Source organism: Parasteatoda tepidariorum, chromosome 4 (assembly GCF_982258835.1).
Source record: "Parasteatoda tepidariorum strain Cologne lab strain chromosome 4, Ptep-v5.0, whole genome shotgun sequence".
NCBI classification, from domain to species: domain Eukaryota; kingdom Metazoa; phylum Arthropoda; class Arachnida; order Araneae; family Theridiidae; genus Parasteatoda; species Parasteatoda tepidariorum.
Window position 1 is genome coordinate 51,172,798 of NC_141758.1, and position 21,946 is coordinate 51,194,743.

The 21,946-nt window shown below is 29.2% G+C and overlaps 1 protein-coding gene across 1 annotated transcript; it reads right to left on the bottom strand.

Annotated features, from left to right (window-relative positions):
- Window positions 1-10,761: 10,761 nt before the first annotated feature.
- On the bottom strand, window positions 10,762-21,807 carry mRpS30 (mitochondrial ribosomal protein S30). Its single transcript, XM_016051393.5, has 5 exons — window positions 20,845-21,807; window positions 19,982-20,125; window positions 17,124-17,235; window positions 13,855-14,022; window positions 10,762-11,265 (listed from the first exon to the last, which is right to left on the bottom strand). The coding sequence occupies exons 1-5, from the start codon at window positions 21,409-21,411 to the stop codon at window positions 10,799-10,801; spliced, it is 1,458 nt and encodes a 485-aa protein (XP_015906879.1). The 5' UTR covers window positions 21,412-21,807; the 3' UTR covers window positions 10,762-10,798.
- Window positions 21,808-21,946: the final 139 nt, after the last annotated feature.

Sequence of the window (21,946 nt, forward strand, 5' to 3'; positions counted from 1 at the left end):
AGATTATAAACATGGTCATCTGTATAAGTCATTTACCTAACGATTACAATAGGACAAAAATAATAATATTCAATTAAAGGTGACCTTTTTTTGATAAATGGTTCCATAAAATTTCCTCGAACTGATGAATACTTATGTATACTAACAAAATCCACAGAATTTACCTGGATTTAAATCCTAGTCAGTAAGGTTGGCTTTGAAATTTAAATCCAATTTTGCCCAGCTATATTATGCTATGTTGAGGCTGGATTTAGAATCAATATCTAGTCTCAATAATCAAAATCAATATTCGTATAACTTGATTGAATTAATTACTAAATTAATTAATCATCATAATTAATTCATAAATTAATTTACACCCTGCAATTACCACATTAATTTACCATCTAGTATTATTTTCATTGCAACAATGTATGATTGTATAGCCTAATTTCTCAACAAATGAAATATTTTGAAAGATTAAATGATTTATTAATTTATTCCAACTAAATTAAATTAAATAAATTCATTTTAATTAAGTTTACATAAATTAATAACCAAGGGGTAAAATTTTTTCTTCATCAAAAATCACTTTTTTTATTATTATTATTTTAGCGAAAGAAGTTTGTTCTCCGTTTCAAAAGTCTTCGTAGAAAAGTTTTATACAAAGATAAACGCGTCTACTCTTACATAATGTAGTTTATTAATTTATTTTCTTTGATTTAGTTCAAAATAAAGGAAATAGTATAAAAATAAATTAATGTGCATTTTAATTCGCTGTGTCAAACGCTCATTATCCTAATTTAAGAAAACAGCTCTCTTAAGAAAAGTACAATTTTTATTTATAGATTGAATAATTATACATATGGAATCTCATATTTTACGAGAAAACTTATAACCGGACCTAAAAATTCAAATTTGATTTATTTAACATGAATTTCGGTTATTTTCAATAACAATCCTTTTGTGATTTTCTTTTTAAAGCAAAACGATTTACAAGTCTGTCATGACTATGACCTCACCCCGGAAGAGGACTGAACTTTAAAAGTTCAGTCGTTATCTCGTTTGATGTTTACAAATCGCCCTTTTATTTTGTTCCACCTAAAATAAGTCTGAACTCGATTTGCATATAAGAAATAGAAGAAACCGGAATAAGCAATTATATATTTGGGCTGTCACCGAATTTGATAAAGTTGCGTTATTTATCTGGTCTAACCAGGTATTCCTTCTTTTACAGGGAAGAGTGGAGGAAATGTCACTAAAACATTCTCAAAAGCATCTTTTAATTTTTTTCTTTTTTATAATTTTAAATGAAAAACAGTATTTTTTCATATTAGTATGAAGTATAAAATTTTTCAACCAATGTGATTAAAACTTAAGCAGTAGAATGGAACTTTAACAAATTAGCATGGAACAAAAGCCATCCTTTTTTCAAAGGTGACATTTTTACATCACCACACTGCCTATTAGTATTGTTTCCAGATAGATATTTCACAAATTTCTGAGCAAAATTAAAGGTCACCACCGGCAACAAGGAGACTAAATCTAACAAATGGCGAACAAAAAATTATTTGATAATCTCCATTTTTCTCACTAAGAACGTCCTCCTTGTGTAGTTTATTATTATTATTATTATTAGCAAATATGGATTTATAATGAATGTATTATAATATTATGAAAATTACCTTGATTCACGCTTGCTTTTCTTAATTTTTCTTCATTTTAGAAAGAACCTTGAAATTATATTTTCATATTGTTTATCATATTTTGAGAAATGCTTTAAAGAGCCTTACATCTCAATCCTTACATCTTAATATTTCAGAATTTTTTTAATTCGTTAAAATTTTGAATTTAAAAAAGTTGCCACTGTTAAAAATGCTACAATTACCAAATACCCACTGGCCTGTGCCAAAAATTCCTCACTTTTTTCTGTAACAGAAACATATTTCCTGCATGGAAATCGTGGTGTTTTGTACCAAAAACTCTTTCCTGAACAATGTGACTAATCATTATATTGCAACAAAACCTTCTTTTTTACATAGGATTTTATTTGATTGAGTTTGTAGTTTTTAATCAAATAAATGACTAACTCAGACTTTTAACACGTTCATTGCTAGCAGAGTGCACATGGTTATACTATATGGTAATTTTTTATAGTAGTAATCTTTAAGGACAAAATCAAAGTTAAATGTCTTATTTTAGCAACCATTTTAGTTTTTAACTTTTACGATAAGTTTATTTAAATAAACAATATGCTATTGTCATGATAAAATACTATATTTTTTGGATAATCGAATGATAATATGCATTTTTCTGACGCTGGATCTATTTAATTTTTTACTTAGCCTTAGGGAAAAATTTCGCCCCGCGATATCATGTGATCAGCAAAGGATTTGAACGAATTCGAAATGAACCGTTTCTAATACAAAATTCGATAATTAATAGATTGCAGAAAATTTAGCCGTTTATCGTTTTAAGTAAATTACTGGGTATACTGATTTTGTTTCTCTACTTTTATGCACTTTAAAACTTTTTTCAAAGCCTGTGGGATAAAAGCTATCCACTTTATTTTTGGAGAAAATATAAACATACGACAGATCGCTTCATTCCCCCCCCCCAATTCCTATAGCTTCTTGACTTTATAAATCTAGGACCGAATTTTGTCTGAAAAGTGTTAGGAGCATGGGCATCCGTTTTTGTATTCGTATGTTGCCACTTACAGGAAAAGTTTATAAAAACATGACAGATTATCCTTGATAACTTTTGATCTATTGTTAGATTTTTACAATATTAAGATGCAATCTTCACAATTAGAGGGGAACACCTTAAATATGCTAACCAATTAATGCAAAAAACTATTTAAGTTATCAAATCAGTCCAGAAAGTCTATTTTAATAATACAAACACCTTCTCCCGACTTGTTTCTTTTTTATCCTCTAAAGATGGGAGCAATCTGGAAAATATTGTTCAAATAGGTTAAGTTAGAAAAAAATATGGTTAGAATAACAATCAAAAGTTAGAACCATCAAATATATTTCTTTTTATAAATATATTTTGCTCTTTTTCCTATATTTATTGAAATTAATAATAGAACTAACTTACCCAAAGATTTATTCAAGCAATGGAATTTATATAATAATATTTTCTTTGTTAATTATTTAATTTGCAAATATTAAAAAAAAGGATGTTTGATATCTTAGGTATAACAAATTTTACATCTAGTTATATATACAGTTACATCTAGTATAAACTATTAAATTTTAATTCTCAGAGTCTAAATTTTAAACATAAATTGTTACATAAATTAAAATAAAATGTAGTATTAAGACTCTCTTGAAGTTTACATTAATGAGACGTAAAAATTTTCATGACTCATAGATCAAAAATCCTTCTGATCATTATTAAACCAAATTAAAATAAAAATTATAAAATGATTAATAAAAATACTAATTATTATTTTCTACGTAAATTCTTTTTCTGTTGATAAATTAATTCTATTGATGAGAGCAGAGTTATAACAAAAACGTCATTAGCTGTTAGGATTCTAGGACATTATAAGTAGCATCCTACTATATGTAAAATCACATTAAGCGTGCTATTTTTTCTTTTTGGAGTTCTCATTTTCGTTAGGAAATGTTTATTTATGAAACAAAAATTTGCTATTAGAAAACAATGTTAGCCTATTTATGAATAAACAATAAATAATGAAAATAAATACGTTTTTCAAGACTAACCTGGGGAAAACTAATTTTATTTATGTCGGACCTATACAATAAAACATGAGGTGCATCACCTCGAAGGACAAAAATTTTTAGTGGTGATAGAAGTTCTTTTCGTTTTCTTCTTTATTCGTTTTATTCTACTTTAGAAATACAGTTATAAAAAATTTTATTTTCGTATTTTCAATTTTTAGTCTGATTAATTTGTTAATAAAGGAAAGAAGTATATATATATATATATATATATATATATATATATATATATATATATATATATATATATATATATATATATATATATATATATATATTCGTTTTTGCAAAAAAATATTAGTTATTTCACAGTTAGGAAACAATTAATTGCAATTTTGTATTGGCATCAGGCAAAAAGCTCCAATGGAAATTTAAACACTCTAGCTAGCCGGGAAATGGTTGAAATATCGATTGTGACTTCTATCTGGCTTTACGAATTCTTTTGCAGCAGTCTGGAAACTATTGGAACTAGCTATGATTTTAGACACATATCTCAAATTTAAAATTGGGAACTCCCAACTGAAAAATCAGGGTTCCCACTCTATGATGAGATTGAAATTCAAGGACTTTCCAGGACTTTTCAAGGACCTCAACAAAATTTTCAAGGACCTTAATCTAAGACCAATTTTAAAAATTATTCTCTTCTATTTTACTAGAAGCAACAATGCTTGTTGTGGCAATAATTAATTTCAAATATAATACCTAAATGCTTTGCCTATATAGAGAGAGGAGAGTATATGTATTATGGACTAAAATTTATATTTTTTTAAAAACAACCCTACTGGTTTTACATATTAATTCACAAAATCATTTTCAGCACAATCTATAACTAATGGTAAAGAGGTGTTAATGGCAGGGTTGGGTTTTAGACGTCAAAAAGTGGTTTTTGACATGACAAGGGTATAATACTGGTTTAAACCGACAAAAACCCGTCAAAAACTAAAGTTTGCCAAAAAAATATATAAACTTCAAAACTACCAACAGTTGCCATGCATTATATTGAAATTTAATTATACTATAGGTAATAAGCAGGTTTTAAAATATTTTTTAATTAAAATTAAGGTAAAATAACAGATTTAAAATCTCAGAAATTTATATTCAAATGCATGTGCAGAAAAATTTTGCACAAAATTTTTTTAAATATTTATATTTTGAAAAAAAAAATTTTTTTTTGATACTTAAGAAAAATAAAAGTTTATTACTATGCATTTTTGACATATAAGGAACATATAACTAATATTTATAAAGAACTTACAAGTTATGTTGCATAAATACAAACTTGATACAAGTGTATGAAAATTTTTTTTAATGTTATACCGAATATCTTTATTATCCAGATTGTTAATTTGAATTTAAAAGTAGTTATATTTGTGAATAATGATAAATATAATTCATATTGTTTATTATATTTATTTATAATTATTACACTTATCATTTAAAAAAATTTTTACCTCTTAATTTTTTTCCCCCACTTGTATTAAGAATACAAATAATGCATATCTTGAAAGCAAGAAGTAATTATTCAACAGCTGAATATTTAGATATTCAACAAAACTATGTATATAGTATTCAGCAAAATGAAATTCACAAGTATTTGGATAAACTAAATTTTCAGCATAGTAAATGAATAGGCTGAATATACTGTAAATCAACACTAACTACTCTGTGTATTTAACAGAAAGCACTTAAATTTGTATTGTCTTATGTTAAAAAGATTATTAAGAAGATTTAAAAGAATATTAAAAAGATTTTTCTTTAAAAGATGTCTAATGTGCAAAACTGCTAATGTTTATCTTTAAAAATGTCTAATTTTTAGTATAATCTATACTATACACTAAATTTGGTTATAAATAAATTTCTTAATAATATCACTGCAGACTTTCAATAACACATGAAAATGAATACATAATATTACAAAAGATGTGAGCTTTCAAAAGTACAAGATTTTGGTTACTATTCAAAATATAAGTGTTTCTTCAAAATTTTAAATTTATTTTTTCTAGAACATATTTAGATTGTTGTTGTTGTTCATTTACGTCGCACTAGAGCTACACAATGGGCTATTGGCGACGGTCTGGGAAACATCCCTGAGGATGATCAGAAGACATGCCATCACAATTTTGATCCTCTGCAGAGGGGATGGCACCCCCGCTTCGGTAGCCCGACGACCTGCACGCGAAGTCGAGCACCGAACATATTTAGAAACACTATCCTTTATAAAAAATATATAAATTTTATGTATTAATTAAATTTCATATATGAATATAGGTTTTTGACATTTTCGACAGTGAGGTTTTTGACGTGACGGTTTAAACTGTCAAAAACTGTCACATGTCAAAAACCTGCCAACCCTGGTTAATGGTGAAATCCTTTAATCCTGTGTATTTCCATGTGAAGGCTGCATGAAAGACAGAGCTAAATCTTAGGTATTCCATATTCCATGACTATTCCAAAAACCCCTCCTCTCCTCTATTATACATCGTTTCTGAGATTATTCATCCATAATTTACACAACCTTCTCTAAATGTTATGCAGCAACAATTCTTTCTGAAAATAAAAATTAGAAGGAACATATCCGAGTTTCACCATGTTTAAAAGCATTATTCGTTATGTGTAATCCACAACTGCCAATGAATATGACCTGGTGGGAATATTTCTCTTTTAATTCACACTGAAGCTTCTAATAGAATTTCCAATTGACATAGGGTCCATCCATGGATAATTGAAGTATTTTAGAGAGCTTTTAATCATCATCCATGCATTTGTAAAAAGAGGACAAAATATTTTCTGCAGTTCCATGACCCATAAATTGGGAGGTAAGATACTTAGTGCAAACTTTATTATCAATTCCTTACCATAATGTCCATCTGCTTAGATTGTAGAGACTGATTTAACGTCTCATCAAAGAGTACAGTGTAGCAATCAACATTCTTCAGCTCATTTATAAGAATCCCTTTGAAGTATAGTGCCAATCCAAAGGAGCCCAAATAGGCTCACTTTGTGGCACTACAAAAAATTGTTTTGCTATACAGCTATCAGCAAACATTTTGGAGAACAATTTACTAATCCCTTCACAGGAGTTACATGAATAATTACTGGTGATGCACTTCAGACTCCAGAGAATTTCAGCATCAAGCACATTCCTTTTGACCAGACAATGCTAAAGTTTCTGTTTCACATGGGGCACACCGTGTTGAAGGAGTATTTACACCAGATGAATTAGATGTTGCTGTCTTTGGAAAAAGAGAATTCAGGGCATGAGACTGCTTTTTTGTTTTACCTTTCTTTCATGTGTGATTTCAGAGCAGATTCTTCCATTTTCGCGATATCGATCTCCTTCATGCATAATCGGCACTTGGCTCTAAACTTCTTTTTAGGCATCGATAAAATCCATTCTTTATAAGCTTGATTATCCATCCATTGGGGATTAAAATAGCACTTCCCAGGCATAACTAGTCTAAACTACATAACACAAATACGAAGCCGTGCCTTTGCGAATACGCTTTACAATAAAGTTTTGAAATGACGCAAACGTAAGGACAAGTGCGGATGGTAAAACGGCAAATTTATTGAAAACTACAAGGTACATATTGTTACGAAATTCGAGAGTATTCCAGTTTCGATAAGAAAAAAGATCTAAGCATATGCAACAGAAGATGAAGTGGAATCCCGCCCCGAACGCATTGATTGTCTGCTGTGCTCCGCGCGCTTGGCAAACACCAAGACGCTAGGCCCGGTTAGAAACGGTGGCGTTAAAAACCACGTGAGAGAGCTCGGGAACAAAACAGAAGGAACGAGAAAGATCTGCGGGTGCTTTATAAAAAGGGCCGCCGGCAGTATTGGACAAATTCAAGGACCTATCAAGTTTTTCAAGGACCTAAGACGTTTTTCAAGCACTTTCAAGGACCTAAATTTAGCAAAAAAAAATTCAAGGACTTTCAAGGACCGTGGGAACCCTGAAAATAGACAGAATTTTAACTAACGATAAATTCCGTATGATGAGAAATCCTGTTTATAGCAGTTAAAAAACGGTTAAAACTTGTATTGTCTTTAAACACACTAAGCACAGAGCTCCAGATGAGATTTAAGCTCTCTAGTTAATAAGATATGTTTTGTAATTTTTATTTATGAAAATTCTATTTGGCAATAAAAATGACTATAAATTCAGCTTTTAGCAGTCATAAAATGGTTGAAATTCGTATTTCCATCAGACACGAAACTGTAGTTGAGATTCGAGTGCTTTTGCTTCGGGAATGGGTCGGAATTTCAATTCAATAAAAAATGTAGTAAAATAGGATTAGAGGATGGATTAACCAACCAGATCTCCAGACCTGAACCCGAATGTTTAATACTACCTTAGAGGAGAATTTACTGTTTTGAAATGTTCCTAAGGTGACTCTGTGCCTGGTCTTCTCTCCTTATTTCTGTGACTGAAAACTTAATTGCCAGTGTGGAAAGTCTATGACTCCAATGTTTAGCAGCAGAACTAATTTTTTTAATGGTACCACGCCAATTTTTCATGTAAAATTGGTAATGTATTGATTTCTCAAAGAAGAGACTTTTTCTTTTTTTGTATACCACGTTTATGCTTAAATTTATATACTACTTTTAAAAAATTGCTGTGCGTTATTTGCATATATGGCAACGTTACTTTTAAAAAGTAACGAGTAAAAGTACAAGTATTTTTAAAAAAGTAACGAGTAAAAAGTAAAAAGTTCTTAGTTTAAAAAGTAACGAGTAAAAAGTACAAGTAAAAGTACAAGTACTAAACAAAAAAAGTAACGATTTAAAAGTACATTTTTAGGAAATCGAAAATTCAAAGTAACTTAAAATTTTATTGAATAATATTCTTATGTTCTTTAAAGTTTTCGCAAAATTGTTGTTATTTATTTAATTATTTTTAATTTTGAAAGTTATGGATATTAATTTATTTTTAAATTCGGAGGATAATATAGTTCTATAATATTATCGTATAATATAATTTTAAAATCAAATATAATTTTAATATCAAACTTTTTATGGATTTGCACGAAAAAGAAACTTTATCTATTGACTTTAATTTTTAGTTTATTATTTTTGTTTAATTAAATTACCAGTGATTTAAAATTGTTTTACTCTTTAGAAACGCGTTTTAAAAACACAAACATAAACAAAGCAAACACGGGGTTTCAGATAGCTTTGTGATCTTTGAGCTAGTAAAAAATAATTGAATGTGTGTATAAGTTGAAACAGAAGGTATTTAAAAACGAAGTTAGCTGTGAATGCATATATATTGCATTCACAGCTTTTTTTATTTATTTATTTATTTATTTTTTTCTTTTTTAAGAAAACTTACCGAGTTTTAGAAAAAAGTAACGATTTCATTCGATATTTCCGTTACAAATACTTTTACTTTTTCCCTAAAAAAGTAACGAAAGTACAAGTAAAAGTACTAAATTTAAAAAGTAACGAAGTACAAGTAAAAGTACGTACTTTTTACTTGTACCGGCGGTACAAGTAACGAAAGTAAAAGTACTGCCATGTATGGTTATTTGTTGCATTGCTTTGTTTAAAATCCTCCAAATCTGTTTCTAAGGTCAAATTAGGCGTAAAAAATAGGTTGTAACTTACCTAATAGAGACCAGTGCTAGTTATTTTACTGTATAAAGGTTTAACATGGTGCAATATGAAAAATGCCCTTTAGTGAAAAAAATATATGTTTGTTTCCTTAGCTGAAAATCTGTAATTTTTAATGTTAAAGTTATGTAAACAAATGTTCTTTTTTTTTTACCTTGAGCCATTTTTACAAAAATCCACAAAGCAGCTTTTTCACGTTTTTCAACTGCAATCAATATCCACTTACATGCAAAGAAATGTTGCTCTCATTGGCAGTGAGACAGTTGTCAACTTGATAGATCAGGTGTTTCCAACTTACATGAGGCCAGGGGCCGCAATTAAAAACACCAGTCAAATGGCGGGCCGCAACTTTATCAAAATTTTAGATAGGACTCTTTAATGTTTGAAGCAACATTAAATATGACTATCAGACTTTTATCAAGTTGTACAAAACAAAAGTATTGATTTAAAAATTAAAATAAGAAGTTGATTTTTACCTGAGAAATAAATTTTTTGCACTGTTGGTATGTTAAATTTCACAGAAACAAAGAAATTTTTTTTTTTTTTTTTTTTTTAACGAAAGAAAAGTATTTTAAGCCCATACAGATTTTGTACGAAAATTGTCCACAAAAAGTGACAACTAATATATTTGAGTTCTAAATGCTTCTCGGGTACTGGTGCCGCCAGTTGGTAACCACTGTTCTAAATGCATAAGGGAAGGATATCTGAAAATTCACTAGAAGCTTAACCTTTCACAAAAAAAAAAAAAAAACTGATACGTTATATACATTACCGACCATTTAGATTTTTGATATGTGAATTAAGCACCTTCTGTTAACATAGAATCCCAATTTTATTTAAACAGCAGAAAAATGCTCAAATTTGAAGTACAGTGTAATTATTTCTTAATATTGTATAATTTTTTTACTATGATCATGTAATTTATATTTTCGGTATAGAAATTTACAAATCCACAGCATTAATTTTAATATTATTTTTACTATTTATTACAAACATTCATTTAAATTTATTCTATCTTAAAAAATTATTGCTTAATAAGTTGGAAGTGGAAAATTTATTTAATAAATGTTATTTTCGAACCGTCGTTTGAACAGCCGACCCAATTTTGTGTTTGCGGCTACCCATGTTCAACTCCATAACCTTGTAGTCTTGAACCCAATCCAGAAGACAAGGGAATTCCTGGATCAAGTATTGGGAGAAATTTTGAATTTGTGGATGACTTTTTGATGGAACTAATCTGCATTTGTGTTACATGGAGAGGAAAAACGCAAAAACCTTCTAAGGTTAGCCTTACGGCAAGGGGACTCTAACGCATGATCCGTCTACCAAATTAAAAATAAAAATAAAAATTAAAAATAAAGAGTGAGATTATTTTTGAATCAAAGAAAATATATAGTAAAAAGAATAGAAAATGAAAATTTTAAAATCAATATTTTATCTATGTTCTACAACTAATACAATTTAGTAAACGGTAAAGGTTTAGCAAGTTTGTTATATTTTGGCAAATAGATCCTATGCCATGTTGGTACTTCATGTTTATGAGCATTAGGATGTGGACGATGGCTGTACATGTTTCTATAGATATATCTCATGTTATCAATCTCCTCCTCCGTTCGATTGTCCTCTCCTAAGTAAGGTTTCAGTTTAATATTTTCATCACTTACAGGAGCATTCATAAGAAACTTCAACAAAATCTTGAAGACTTCATCATTTAGTCCTTTAATCTCACCATTTTCAATAGTGTCAAAAAGTCTAATGGTTCCGGATGACCAACAAATATTTCTTCGATCTTTCTTGTCAACGTCGATGTGAAATGCGATGGTGTTCAATTGATAGACAAAAAAGTTCCAATCTTGGCCATTGGTAATGATGGTGTGACATACGAAGGGATAAGTAAGATCGTGATATGGAGTGAAACCTAAATGAAAAGGAAAGAAAAATCAACATTAAAATATGGAGCGGAGCCAAATTATTCAACAAAAAATAATCATCTTTTAAGCACTAAAAATTTTTTCTAAGCACTTTAAAAAAATATCATAATTAGGCAGGGTTGGAAAGATTTTGACAATCGACGGTTTTATCTTGTTCTAACCGTCATGTCAAAAAAAAAAAACTATTGGTATTGTTTTTGACAATTCTCAAAAATCATGAAATTTTGAATAATGTGAAACAAATGGCGTTTTCATACGCTACGAACTGACAATACGCCGAAATAGATTAGGGTCGAATTAATTCTGAGAACGTTGAACAGAACAATGTGAACCGTGTCTTTTTGCATAATTCGAAACAAAAATCAACATAGTAAAGGAAAACTCTCATTTTGAAAAAGGGAAAATTAAGCACTTTTTTTAAACACCCAATGGCATACCTGCCAACTTTCACTCTTTCCGAGAATGGATTTTCAGAGTGGTTGTAAAACAATAAACGAAAAACAATCTGACTCAAAAATATATTTATATTTTGATCCCGTTGAAATTCGCTTGTGCAGGGATTATTATGCTTTTATATATTTATTGTAATTATTTATATGTAGTGGCGGTCAAACTCATTTATAATTATCATTATAATTCAAAAAGTTAATTGGAATAACCTGAGTATTGCTACCACTTTAAATATGAAAATAAAATCCTCCGGAAAATCCGGAAGAGTTGGCAGGTATGCAATAGAAAAAAGCACCTTTAAGGGCTTTTAAAAAACGAAAATAAACACCTTTAAGCACTTTTTAAAAATGCTACGCACCCTGTAAAATACCCCAGTAAAAACTGTATCATCTGAAAAGCTTGTAAAACCTTAAGTAATAACTAACTATGCAGTGGCAAAAGCAGAAAATCCTTTAGGGTGAGGCTTTGAAATTGATAGTTTGAATTATCATACATTTTCAAAATTAGGAGAATTTAAATAAAAAAAATTTAAATAATAAACTATTTTTTAATTATTGAACATTTATAAATTAATAAATAAAGATGAGAGGGTAAGTGAGCATAATATTTACAAATTTGCTAAGCATCATTTCGAACAAAGCTAGTATTTTTTCAATAAAATTTGAACTTTTAGCTTTATTTTAAAATATGCATAACTGATTCAATTGTTTCAATTTTTATCAGCCTCAATTTTTTTTATTTTTATCACTAAAGCTATTAAGATAATCGGAGAATCATGGCCATGCAGTTTCTAATTGATGAAATATGCAACAACTTGATACGTCAAGATTGAAAAAATAAGCACTGTATGATAGCTGAGAAATTTTTTTAGAATACTAGTATTTTGTTTACTTTTGCATAGTTTTTAATTCATTTTGTTTTTTTATTATATATAATAACTCATAATAAATAAAATCTCTTTTTTGATTGATTAGCAGCTGGTTTTGAATGTTGAAACCTCTTCTTCGCTGAGCCACTACACCATACATCTCCAAAATATCTGTTGATTTGAAAACTTAAATAAAGAAATAACTGGTTAGCTGCAAATCAGAAATTTTACTCTCATAAAGTTTTAAAATTGTCAAGAGATGGCATTAAACACTAAAATATTGTTTTAAGAATATGGCATAGACAGAAGAAAATATTAAGAGATGCCATTACAAATATTTTACTAAAAATGGTCTGACATGCAGCAAAAATTTTTTTTCCACAGTTTTTCCAGTTAGCAGAGTTGAGAGTAAATGTAACTAATTATATAACATTGTGAGAATAAAATATCAAGTAGAACACACCAAACCAAACATATCAAACTTTTCTATTTTTCTTAAATTATCACACATAATAGATTTGAATATTTTTAAATATCAGCAAGCTGAAATTCTGTAATTATTAAATAAGTTTAACACTTTAAAATTCTATAAATTAATTCCCTCCAAAATAATTCTTTTCAATCACAATTTCTATAAATTTTCGAACTAAAGTAGTCACATCTTTGAGCCCCATAGCTTCTACAATTCAAGTAAAACTGAAAAAATTCTAATTTTCTGGGTAAAAACTAAAAAAATTCACTAGTCTGTATCCATTTTCCTCCTTCCTACTGCTTATGTGTTAATTTTAAAAAATACTTTATATTGCCATAAAAATAATGTTTTATTTTTATTTTTTTCATTTTCTAAAAGAATGATGCTTTCTTTTTTATTAGTGGTTAACCACTGATGCCACACTGTTACATTTTAACTTGAGATAACTTAAAAAAAACTTTTATAAGTTCACAAAGGTTTCCACAGCAAAGCTTGAAATCAAATCAAGATTGTGCAAAAGAACTTTTACAACAAAGTTTAAAGCTAATTTTCCCAAATAAGCAAAACAATAATCAAAAAGTATATTTAATTGGTTCAACAAAATTGAGTAAATGTCAAGGAAATAATATTCACAAGAATTTAAAATTTTTACATTAATTAAGCTACTAAAAGCAAATTGATACAGGTTGTAAAACTATTATTGTTAAATTTATATTTTACATTAAAATATTCCAAAACATTTTCTAATTTACAACACTGCAATAATACCATAGAAAATTAAAATACCATGATAGGTTGCAGCGGCATTAAGCCACCCAAAAGAGCTTGTTATGGCAGTACTTTCTTTAATCTTTTCAAGATCATGAAACTGCAATTTGCTAAGCAATTTATGAAAATCATCAGTTGTTTTAACAAGAAGAAATGGGCTATCACAAGGATCATCAAACCAATGACCTGTAAAAGCAAGAGAAGAGTTTTGAAAAATTGTTGACTCCTACAGAACACATTATAGAATAATAATTTTATAAACTTAAGAACTTTGTAATGGAGAAAAAAAAAAAAAAAAAAAAAAAAAAAAAAAAAAAAAACAGAATTAAAATAAAAAATCATAAAATAGCATATAAGATTTTGTGCTACACTTGGAGCATCATCTTTTGCACTAAATAGAAGTTTGCTCACTGCATTGAAGATGATGCCGTCCTTTCTTCACTCAACTTTTTTCCCGGTGGGTGATTGGCATGAGGATTTTTGAAGTAAGTCACAGCCGGTCTTCGCTAAGCTTAGTTTCTGAGATAGAAATGTGTAAGTTTCCACCGCTAAGGAATTATCCTGTCCACTTATAATAACAGGGCTACATCCCTGTTATCATTGGTGTATTCATCTTAAGAAATGCAGTCAATAGCCTTAATAAGTTATCAAAGGCTTATTAAAAGTTATGCTGGTGGTTATAACAGTTCACATCTCCACTCCACAAGGGAGGGGATGTGGGCAAGACTCCGGATGGTTCCGGTAGATGTTTATTGGAACACGTTATTCAGCAAGAGACATGCGAAAACCTTCGGTCCCACATTAAATACTACAGAGATTGGTGTAATTAGGTTCCAGTCGTACATACCTTTGTAACTCTACGCATTATGGAAAATCATTTAATGCTTCCTAATATGGAAGTGAAAGAGGAACAAGATTCTAAAAATAACTCCTCCTTTGAAATATAAATCTAATTATTATTCAATGGTATGTTTTTAGCCTTGAATTCCCAAAATAGAATATCTCTACGCTTACTCTTTAACAAAGACATTTCATGAAACCGAAAGAGTTTTAATTCTTTTATTAATACAAAAGTATTTATTATTTTTGTATTACACACAGATATATATATATATATATAGTATACAAGCAACGATTTCTTCATTCTAATGCATCTTAAAATATATACATACATACTTAAATATTGAGTCACATTGTGGATCCCCTAATTTGTCTATAATAAATCCCTTTTGTATGGTAGTATAGTATATTATAATATAATACCTGATCGAGTTTTAAAGGTTTGTTTAACACCTTCAGTGGTGATAGTTGTATAGATGTCTATTGACACGCATTTTGTATATCGGATGAGCTTGGTAGACAATTCCATGTTTGTCATTTTTTCAGCACCCAGTAAAAACAAATGAACTATTATTATTTTTTTGGTAAATATCCGATGCTAAAATTTATTTTACACATTTAATTCCATAATATTACACTAATAAGAAGAAGAAAAAATTATATAGTGGAGCTATATAGTGGGATAGCATATATTTATGACATCCCACTTTACAAATATAAACTCCAACCAAATTATACAAAATTTTAATCCAATTAAATTGCAACACTCGTTACCGAATAACTAAATTAAGAAAATAGTTTCAATTAAAAAAAAGTAATTAGCACATATATTTCATGAAAACTCACATATATTGCATGTAGGCTACTTACTGCTCATTATCGTTTCAAACGGTCATATTTCAAAAATTTATTACTTGACCACAGGAAGCTATGAAGAACTCTTAGGTGTTTACGCAGTTAGTGTATGAATTTCTTTTTCATGGAATTATAATATTTTTAACATGGTGAAACAAACTACAAACAATTAAAAATATAATAAATAAATAAAATAACTTTACTACCATTGGAACAATACTATTAAAATTAATATCGATGTCTTACAAACAGCAGACAAATAGTTGATTTTAAAACAGATTTCTAATGAATAACAATATAATTTTAATTGCTGTACATTCATGCTGCAGTGGAGGTGTGGTGTTAGTCAGAGTTCTCCCTAGGAATAAAAAAGGCACAGTGCTTTCTCACAGAAAAGGGCACTTAACGTAAAAATGTATCAAAATGTGTAATATCATGTAATAACTGAATATGATCCTCAACAATTTTTAAGTAACCATCTTATACTATTTTATGTGTATATTTCCAAAAGATGATTTTAAAGCAAAAATAATTGTTCTGGAAGATATGAATTTGATTTCCACAGTTCTGGATAGTGTCTACTCAAATGCATTACAAACAGGTTTAATAAAGCTTAGCGGTATCCAACAAGGACAATGTCCCTTTGGAATAAAATTGCAAGTCTGAAGATCTTTTGAAGATCAACTGCAACACAACTCCCATTACTTTTTTAATTAATGCAATATCTGATTCAATGCCTGCTCTTGATGATAATAATGAAACTGATTAAGATGAGATAAAATATTGGAAGATAAATAAACAATTGATCTAGAGTTTGAAAGCATGAAAACTCTCAAACGTTTTTGAGTGCAAACCATGAAGAAAATAATAAGTATTGAGTGGGATAGTGCTGAAATTGTATCTAAAAACAAGAAAACATGTAAAGATTAAAAAAATTTTTCTTTTCCGAGTAGAGTATCTTGTAAGTGTCAATTTTTGAAAATGTACTAAAACTTTTTTACCCCGATTTTATGTTATACCGCTTCTGGTGTTTTTTAACGCTAGTCTGACGAAAAGGTAAAATTGGGGTTCCATTGTATATATATACATATATATGCCTAAAAATTGAAATTCTGAGTTGAATTTTTAAAATTAAATTAGTAGATAAAATGAGAAATGATTCATTGCAAATATTAATACAAGCCTTTATAGGTAAGGACACATATCACAATTGTAATTATCACAAAATCATTTATAATTAAAAAAAGATGTACCAAAAAAAAATGAAATGCTTCTGATATGAGAAATGACCTACAACCAATAAATATTTGCCATTACTTTTTAGCTCCGCTTTTTCTTTTTGCAACTTCTCATTGTTTTTCAATAAACTTTTTAATCAGATATCTCCACTGCCTTTTTCAAATTACCCAGGAAGTGTATGACTTCTACAGCTAAATTTACTTATAAAGCTCTATATTGCATAATTTTTGTGCAATTTTTTTTTTTTTTTTTACATAAAGCAAACGTTTTAAATATTAAAAGTAAAAGAACTTAAATTTTTTCTCACCAATTAAAATGACACATTAAAATCAAAAATATAGTATTATACTAACCAGGAACAGAAGTTATCCATTTTCTATCAGCAGCAAATCCCAATGCCTTAGGATGAAAATTATAATCTGGTACTTCAGCAGTGGCACACAGAGGGTCTTCCAGTTTCAAAATCTTAAATAAATAAATAAATAACATAAAAATTCTTGTTCGTATACTGTATAACTGCATGCATCAGTTGCCTCTTGAAACTTAAATTTTTTTTAGAAAATTAGGGGGTCTAATAATACACTGGTAAGATAGTTGACTTTTGTTGGTCGTGAAATATTAATGCATTATAAACAATGAAACAAACATGAAAAACTCAATATCAATTTACCCTTTCCAAAAACTTTTTTAATATGTTATATATAATTAAATTTGCATTTTCTCTCATCATATTTTGTTTAACATCTTTAGATCTTTTTTTTCTTCTTCTTTTCGAAAAAATTTTTTAAATTGTTTTCAGGAAAAAAATAAAAATAAGAAAAACTAAATTCAAGAGTATTTCAAAAAATATAACACAACGGAAACTTGTAAAACATATCATAAAGATACAAATTTAAAGATTATAGAACATCATCAGGGGTCTGTCCAGGCCGAATTTACTACCGTTTAGCGGTACCTTCACAAATTCAATTTTATGTAAAACGGTAGTTTCAAAAATTCAACTTTAGGAAAAACGGTAGTTTCACAAAATACTTTTTCTTAAAATTTAATTTTTGTATCCCTTAAGAAATGATAAATCCATATTTTTGTGTTGATTTTAAAATATAATTTTTCACAAATTATGTCTAAATTTTTACAAAATAGGTACCTAGACAGACCCCTGATCATCCATCTAGGATTCTAAAAAATGAGCAGTATCGTCAAACAGATCCCATTCAACAACAGATTCAACTTTATTCCCATTTGCTGAGTACTAGAAAGATTTGTTTTCATCACCATTCAAAGACTTCAAAATTTCACACTTTTAAAAATTTCTACAATAAAATAGAAATTCTCATAATTAATTTTGTTCAGTGGTCGACTCATACACCCAACATACCAGAAATTTGCCACCTCATAATCAAAAAAAGGATGTCGACTTATACAACAAGTTGACTCATACACTGAAATATACAGTATATATTTGAATAATTTCAATCTGGAATTTCAGCTGCTAATGAAAAAGGAGATATCTTAGCATTGGTACTTGTTCGTGTCTACTACGATCGCTAAAGTACAAAAGAGTTCTAATACTCGCAAATTTAAAAAAAATAAATAAAATATATATACATATATATATTTTAATTTTATAACAGTTGTTGAACAACCGACCCAATTTTTCAGTTTATGACTACTAATGTTCAACTCAGTAGTCCTGCAATTTTGAATTCTTGTCAACTACCATTGTCAAAGTACAAAAGAATTCTAATACTCACAAAATTTTTTTCGAAAAAAAAAGAAATATATATTTAAATTTTATAGTCGTTATTGAACAACGGACCCAATTTTTCAGTTCACGACTGCTAATGTTCAACTCAGTAGTCTTGTAATTTTGAATTCCTGTCTACTACCATTGTCAAAGTACAAAAGAGTTCTAATACTCGCAAAATTTTAAAAAAATAATAATTGTTTTTAATTTTATAACCATTGTTGAACAACCGACCCAATTTTTCGGTTTACGACTACTAATATTCGACTCAGTAGTCCTATAATTTTGAATTCAATCTAGAAGATAAGGGAACTCCTGGATCAATATTGGAAGAAATTTGCCTTTGTGAAGGACTTTTAGGTGGAAATAACCTGTATTTGTACATATAGAGGAAAAACATGAAAACCACTCACGGTTAGCTTTACGGCAACACGGCTCCGACTCCATGATCCATCTAGTACTGAGGATATTTCATGTCAGCACTGTGGGTGCCCCGTGGCAGAATCGCAGTGACACGGCTACATTGTCGCAGAACGTTACAGAGTTCTTGCAGAAAGATTTTTCTTTTGAAAATTAAAAAGTTTTTGTTTTCCTTTATACAGAAATTTACATGCAATATTTGAATCATACATAATCACGCATTTGACTCACTCATTTTACGCCGATAGTATCGTAAATCGAAGTAATGTTTCCATTGAATTTTCGGCAGTTATTGATATTAATTTTTACATGTTTTTAAAATATCCCGATATATTTCAAACTATATGGAAAATTCGAATCGTGCATTTGAGTATTTACTTTTTAAGGCAATGATTCTATCCAATTTTTAGCAGTTATTGCTATTAATTTCTCCATAGATTTTAAATCCGATATTCTTTATAGAGTCCAATTCGAGTGATTTCGCTGCCGATCTTTTCTCTGGCAACACATTGCAAGATTTTTAATTATTTTTTCATTGTGATGATTAATTTCAAAATGCGAAGAGGGAAATAAATAGTGTGTTCCTCCCCTCCAAAAAAAATGCGAGGATATCGCCCATAATATTAGAATAAAAATTATTACGAGTTCAATTTAAAAAAAATTATAATAGTTTTTGTTATTTTAAATTAGTAACATATATGTTTGTTATGATTAAAAGTAGCTTGCAGAAAGATATTAGTGCTAGAGAGTTTTGTCGCAGATAGCTTGAAAAAATTCTGCCATAGGGTGCGGGTGTTGCAAGTGGGATGCAAAATTCATATCGATCAGCCACCGCAGGGATTCAAACCCAATTAACCTCATTGAAAGGCGAATGCTCCATCACGGTTCTCAAAAAATTTTTATAAATTTTAAAAATCCTTATAGACCATTGCCTATTGTCACTAAAACCTTTTTTAGTGTAGTAATATGGGAATCCTTTTAAAATTTAGAAGCTAACACTGAGACAAAAAAATTAATTAATCATAATTAATGAAAAATACATACTGCATTTAAAGGTTTCTTTATTCGTATAGTAAACGCTGGAGTATCTCTGAACTGAAATGTAAGATTTTCTTGATAAATCTTATTTTTTTCTGAGTGAAAACCATTGTGAAACCAGTAAGAATTTATTCTTGGATTTTGTTGAATCTATAAGAAAAAAGGACCATATTAATAGAGAATGTTCAAATAACATTAATTTTTAAATACGCTAATAGTAGCAAGAATCAAAAGTTTTGTAGTAAACTAAATTTATAAAGTTTCCATTAGTACGTACCAACCTTGCTATAAATACAAACTGAAAAGATTGGCATTTATGATGTAAAAAAGTAAAATTACGAAAGTTTATGTTAGACTTATTGCATTCAGCTAAATTTTTTGATACACAGATGTAAATCATTAAGTCATGGTGGCTTAGCGGTTAAGGGACTGGTCCAGTATTAGGAAGAATTTAGGTTCAATTCCCATCGGTGGTTCAAAGCCCATCCAGCTTCAGATTAATAGGTACTAGCTTGTTCAGTTTTTTTTTTTTGAGAAAAGTTTTGAGGGACATCCTTGGTGGGATAAAAATAAATAATTCCTGGAGAAGACGATATAATACTGAACTGTATAAAATCTACAGGAGAGCCAGATATTGTGAAATTCATAAAAATAAATTGAATGAATTGGGCAGCTCGCATTTTCAGAAGGAATGATGACTCAAATTTAAAGAAAATCCTATTACATAAACCCCTAACGAACTGGAAAAGAGGTAGATCCAGGATCATCACGACCTACAACGGGGTGTTGTGGGAGATGTTTATCTTATTATACTTATAAATTGAATAGACTGAAGAACTACAAATGAAATAGCAAAAGTCAGAACTTACAGTTGATTCTAAGATGTAGTCATTCTTCAGAGCCAGTTTCTTGAAACACTGCAATATTAGAAGATTAAGGAGTTTTGAACAATCTCGTTTATTACAAAGATAATCTTGATAGTTTAAGTCTGAGCTTTTCCAATCATTCTTATAAAAAGATGAAACAGTCTGTTTGAAAACATCAGATACTTCAGTATATTCTTTATCAACATCCATCAAAGAGAAATTTTCAGGTAAATGATTTATTAAATGAGTGCGAGTAATGTACCTTTGGAAAAATATGCCATTGTATGACTTAGCAAGAGCAGGTATTAAATATCGCAACTGTTTTGGCCTATGAAACTGTGATATCTCGTATAATTTTTGTTCTACGGTAGGTAGAGCTTTAATTGTATCATAATAAAATTGCCTTTGATATTTCTTTTGATCTTCCCTCTCCATAGAAACTATTGGCTGGTATTCTTGAGGATTATGCCTTTCAAGATTTTCAAGACTCATTTGATGCAGGAATCGGCATGAGGAAACAGAAATAGCATGAATAGGCGCAATTTTACGAACAGGTAACTTTGAATACATTTTTCAGATTTATTTTTAATGAGCTTATAAGTTTTTTTTAATCACAAAATCTTATTCAATTCAGAACTGTGTTAAAACTTCATAAATATTGCCAGATTATTTTCAGTTCTATTGTTGAATAGGTTTAGATTCAAATAATGCAAAAGTAGCTAATAAAATTATAAAATCTTGCCTTTTACATTAGGTTAAGTGAATTAGCTTCTAAAATTTTATTTTATGTTTATATTTTGATAATCGGCACCTAGTTTAACGCTTCCTACTGCTTGTCTTTGTGTGCTTAATACCTGCTTACTTGAAAAAAGCGGAATTGTTCACACTGCATAAAAATGTGCGAAATTCTGATTGTCATCCTCAGAAAATGAGAACCTTGTTGTTGTTCATTTACGTCGCACTAGAGCTGCACAATGGGCTATTGGCGACGGTCTGGGAAACATCCCTGAGGATGATCCGAAGACATGCCATCACAATTTTGATCCTCTGCTGTGGGGATGGCACCCCCGCTTTGGTAGCTCGACGACCTGCACGCGAAAAAATG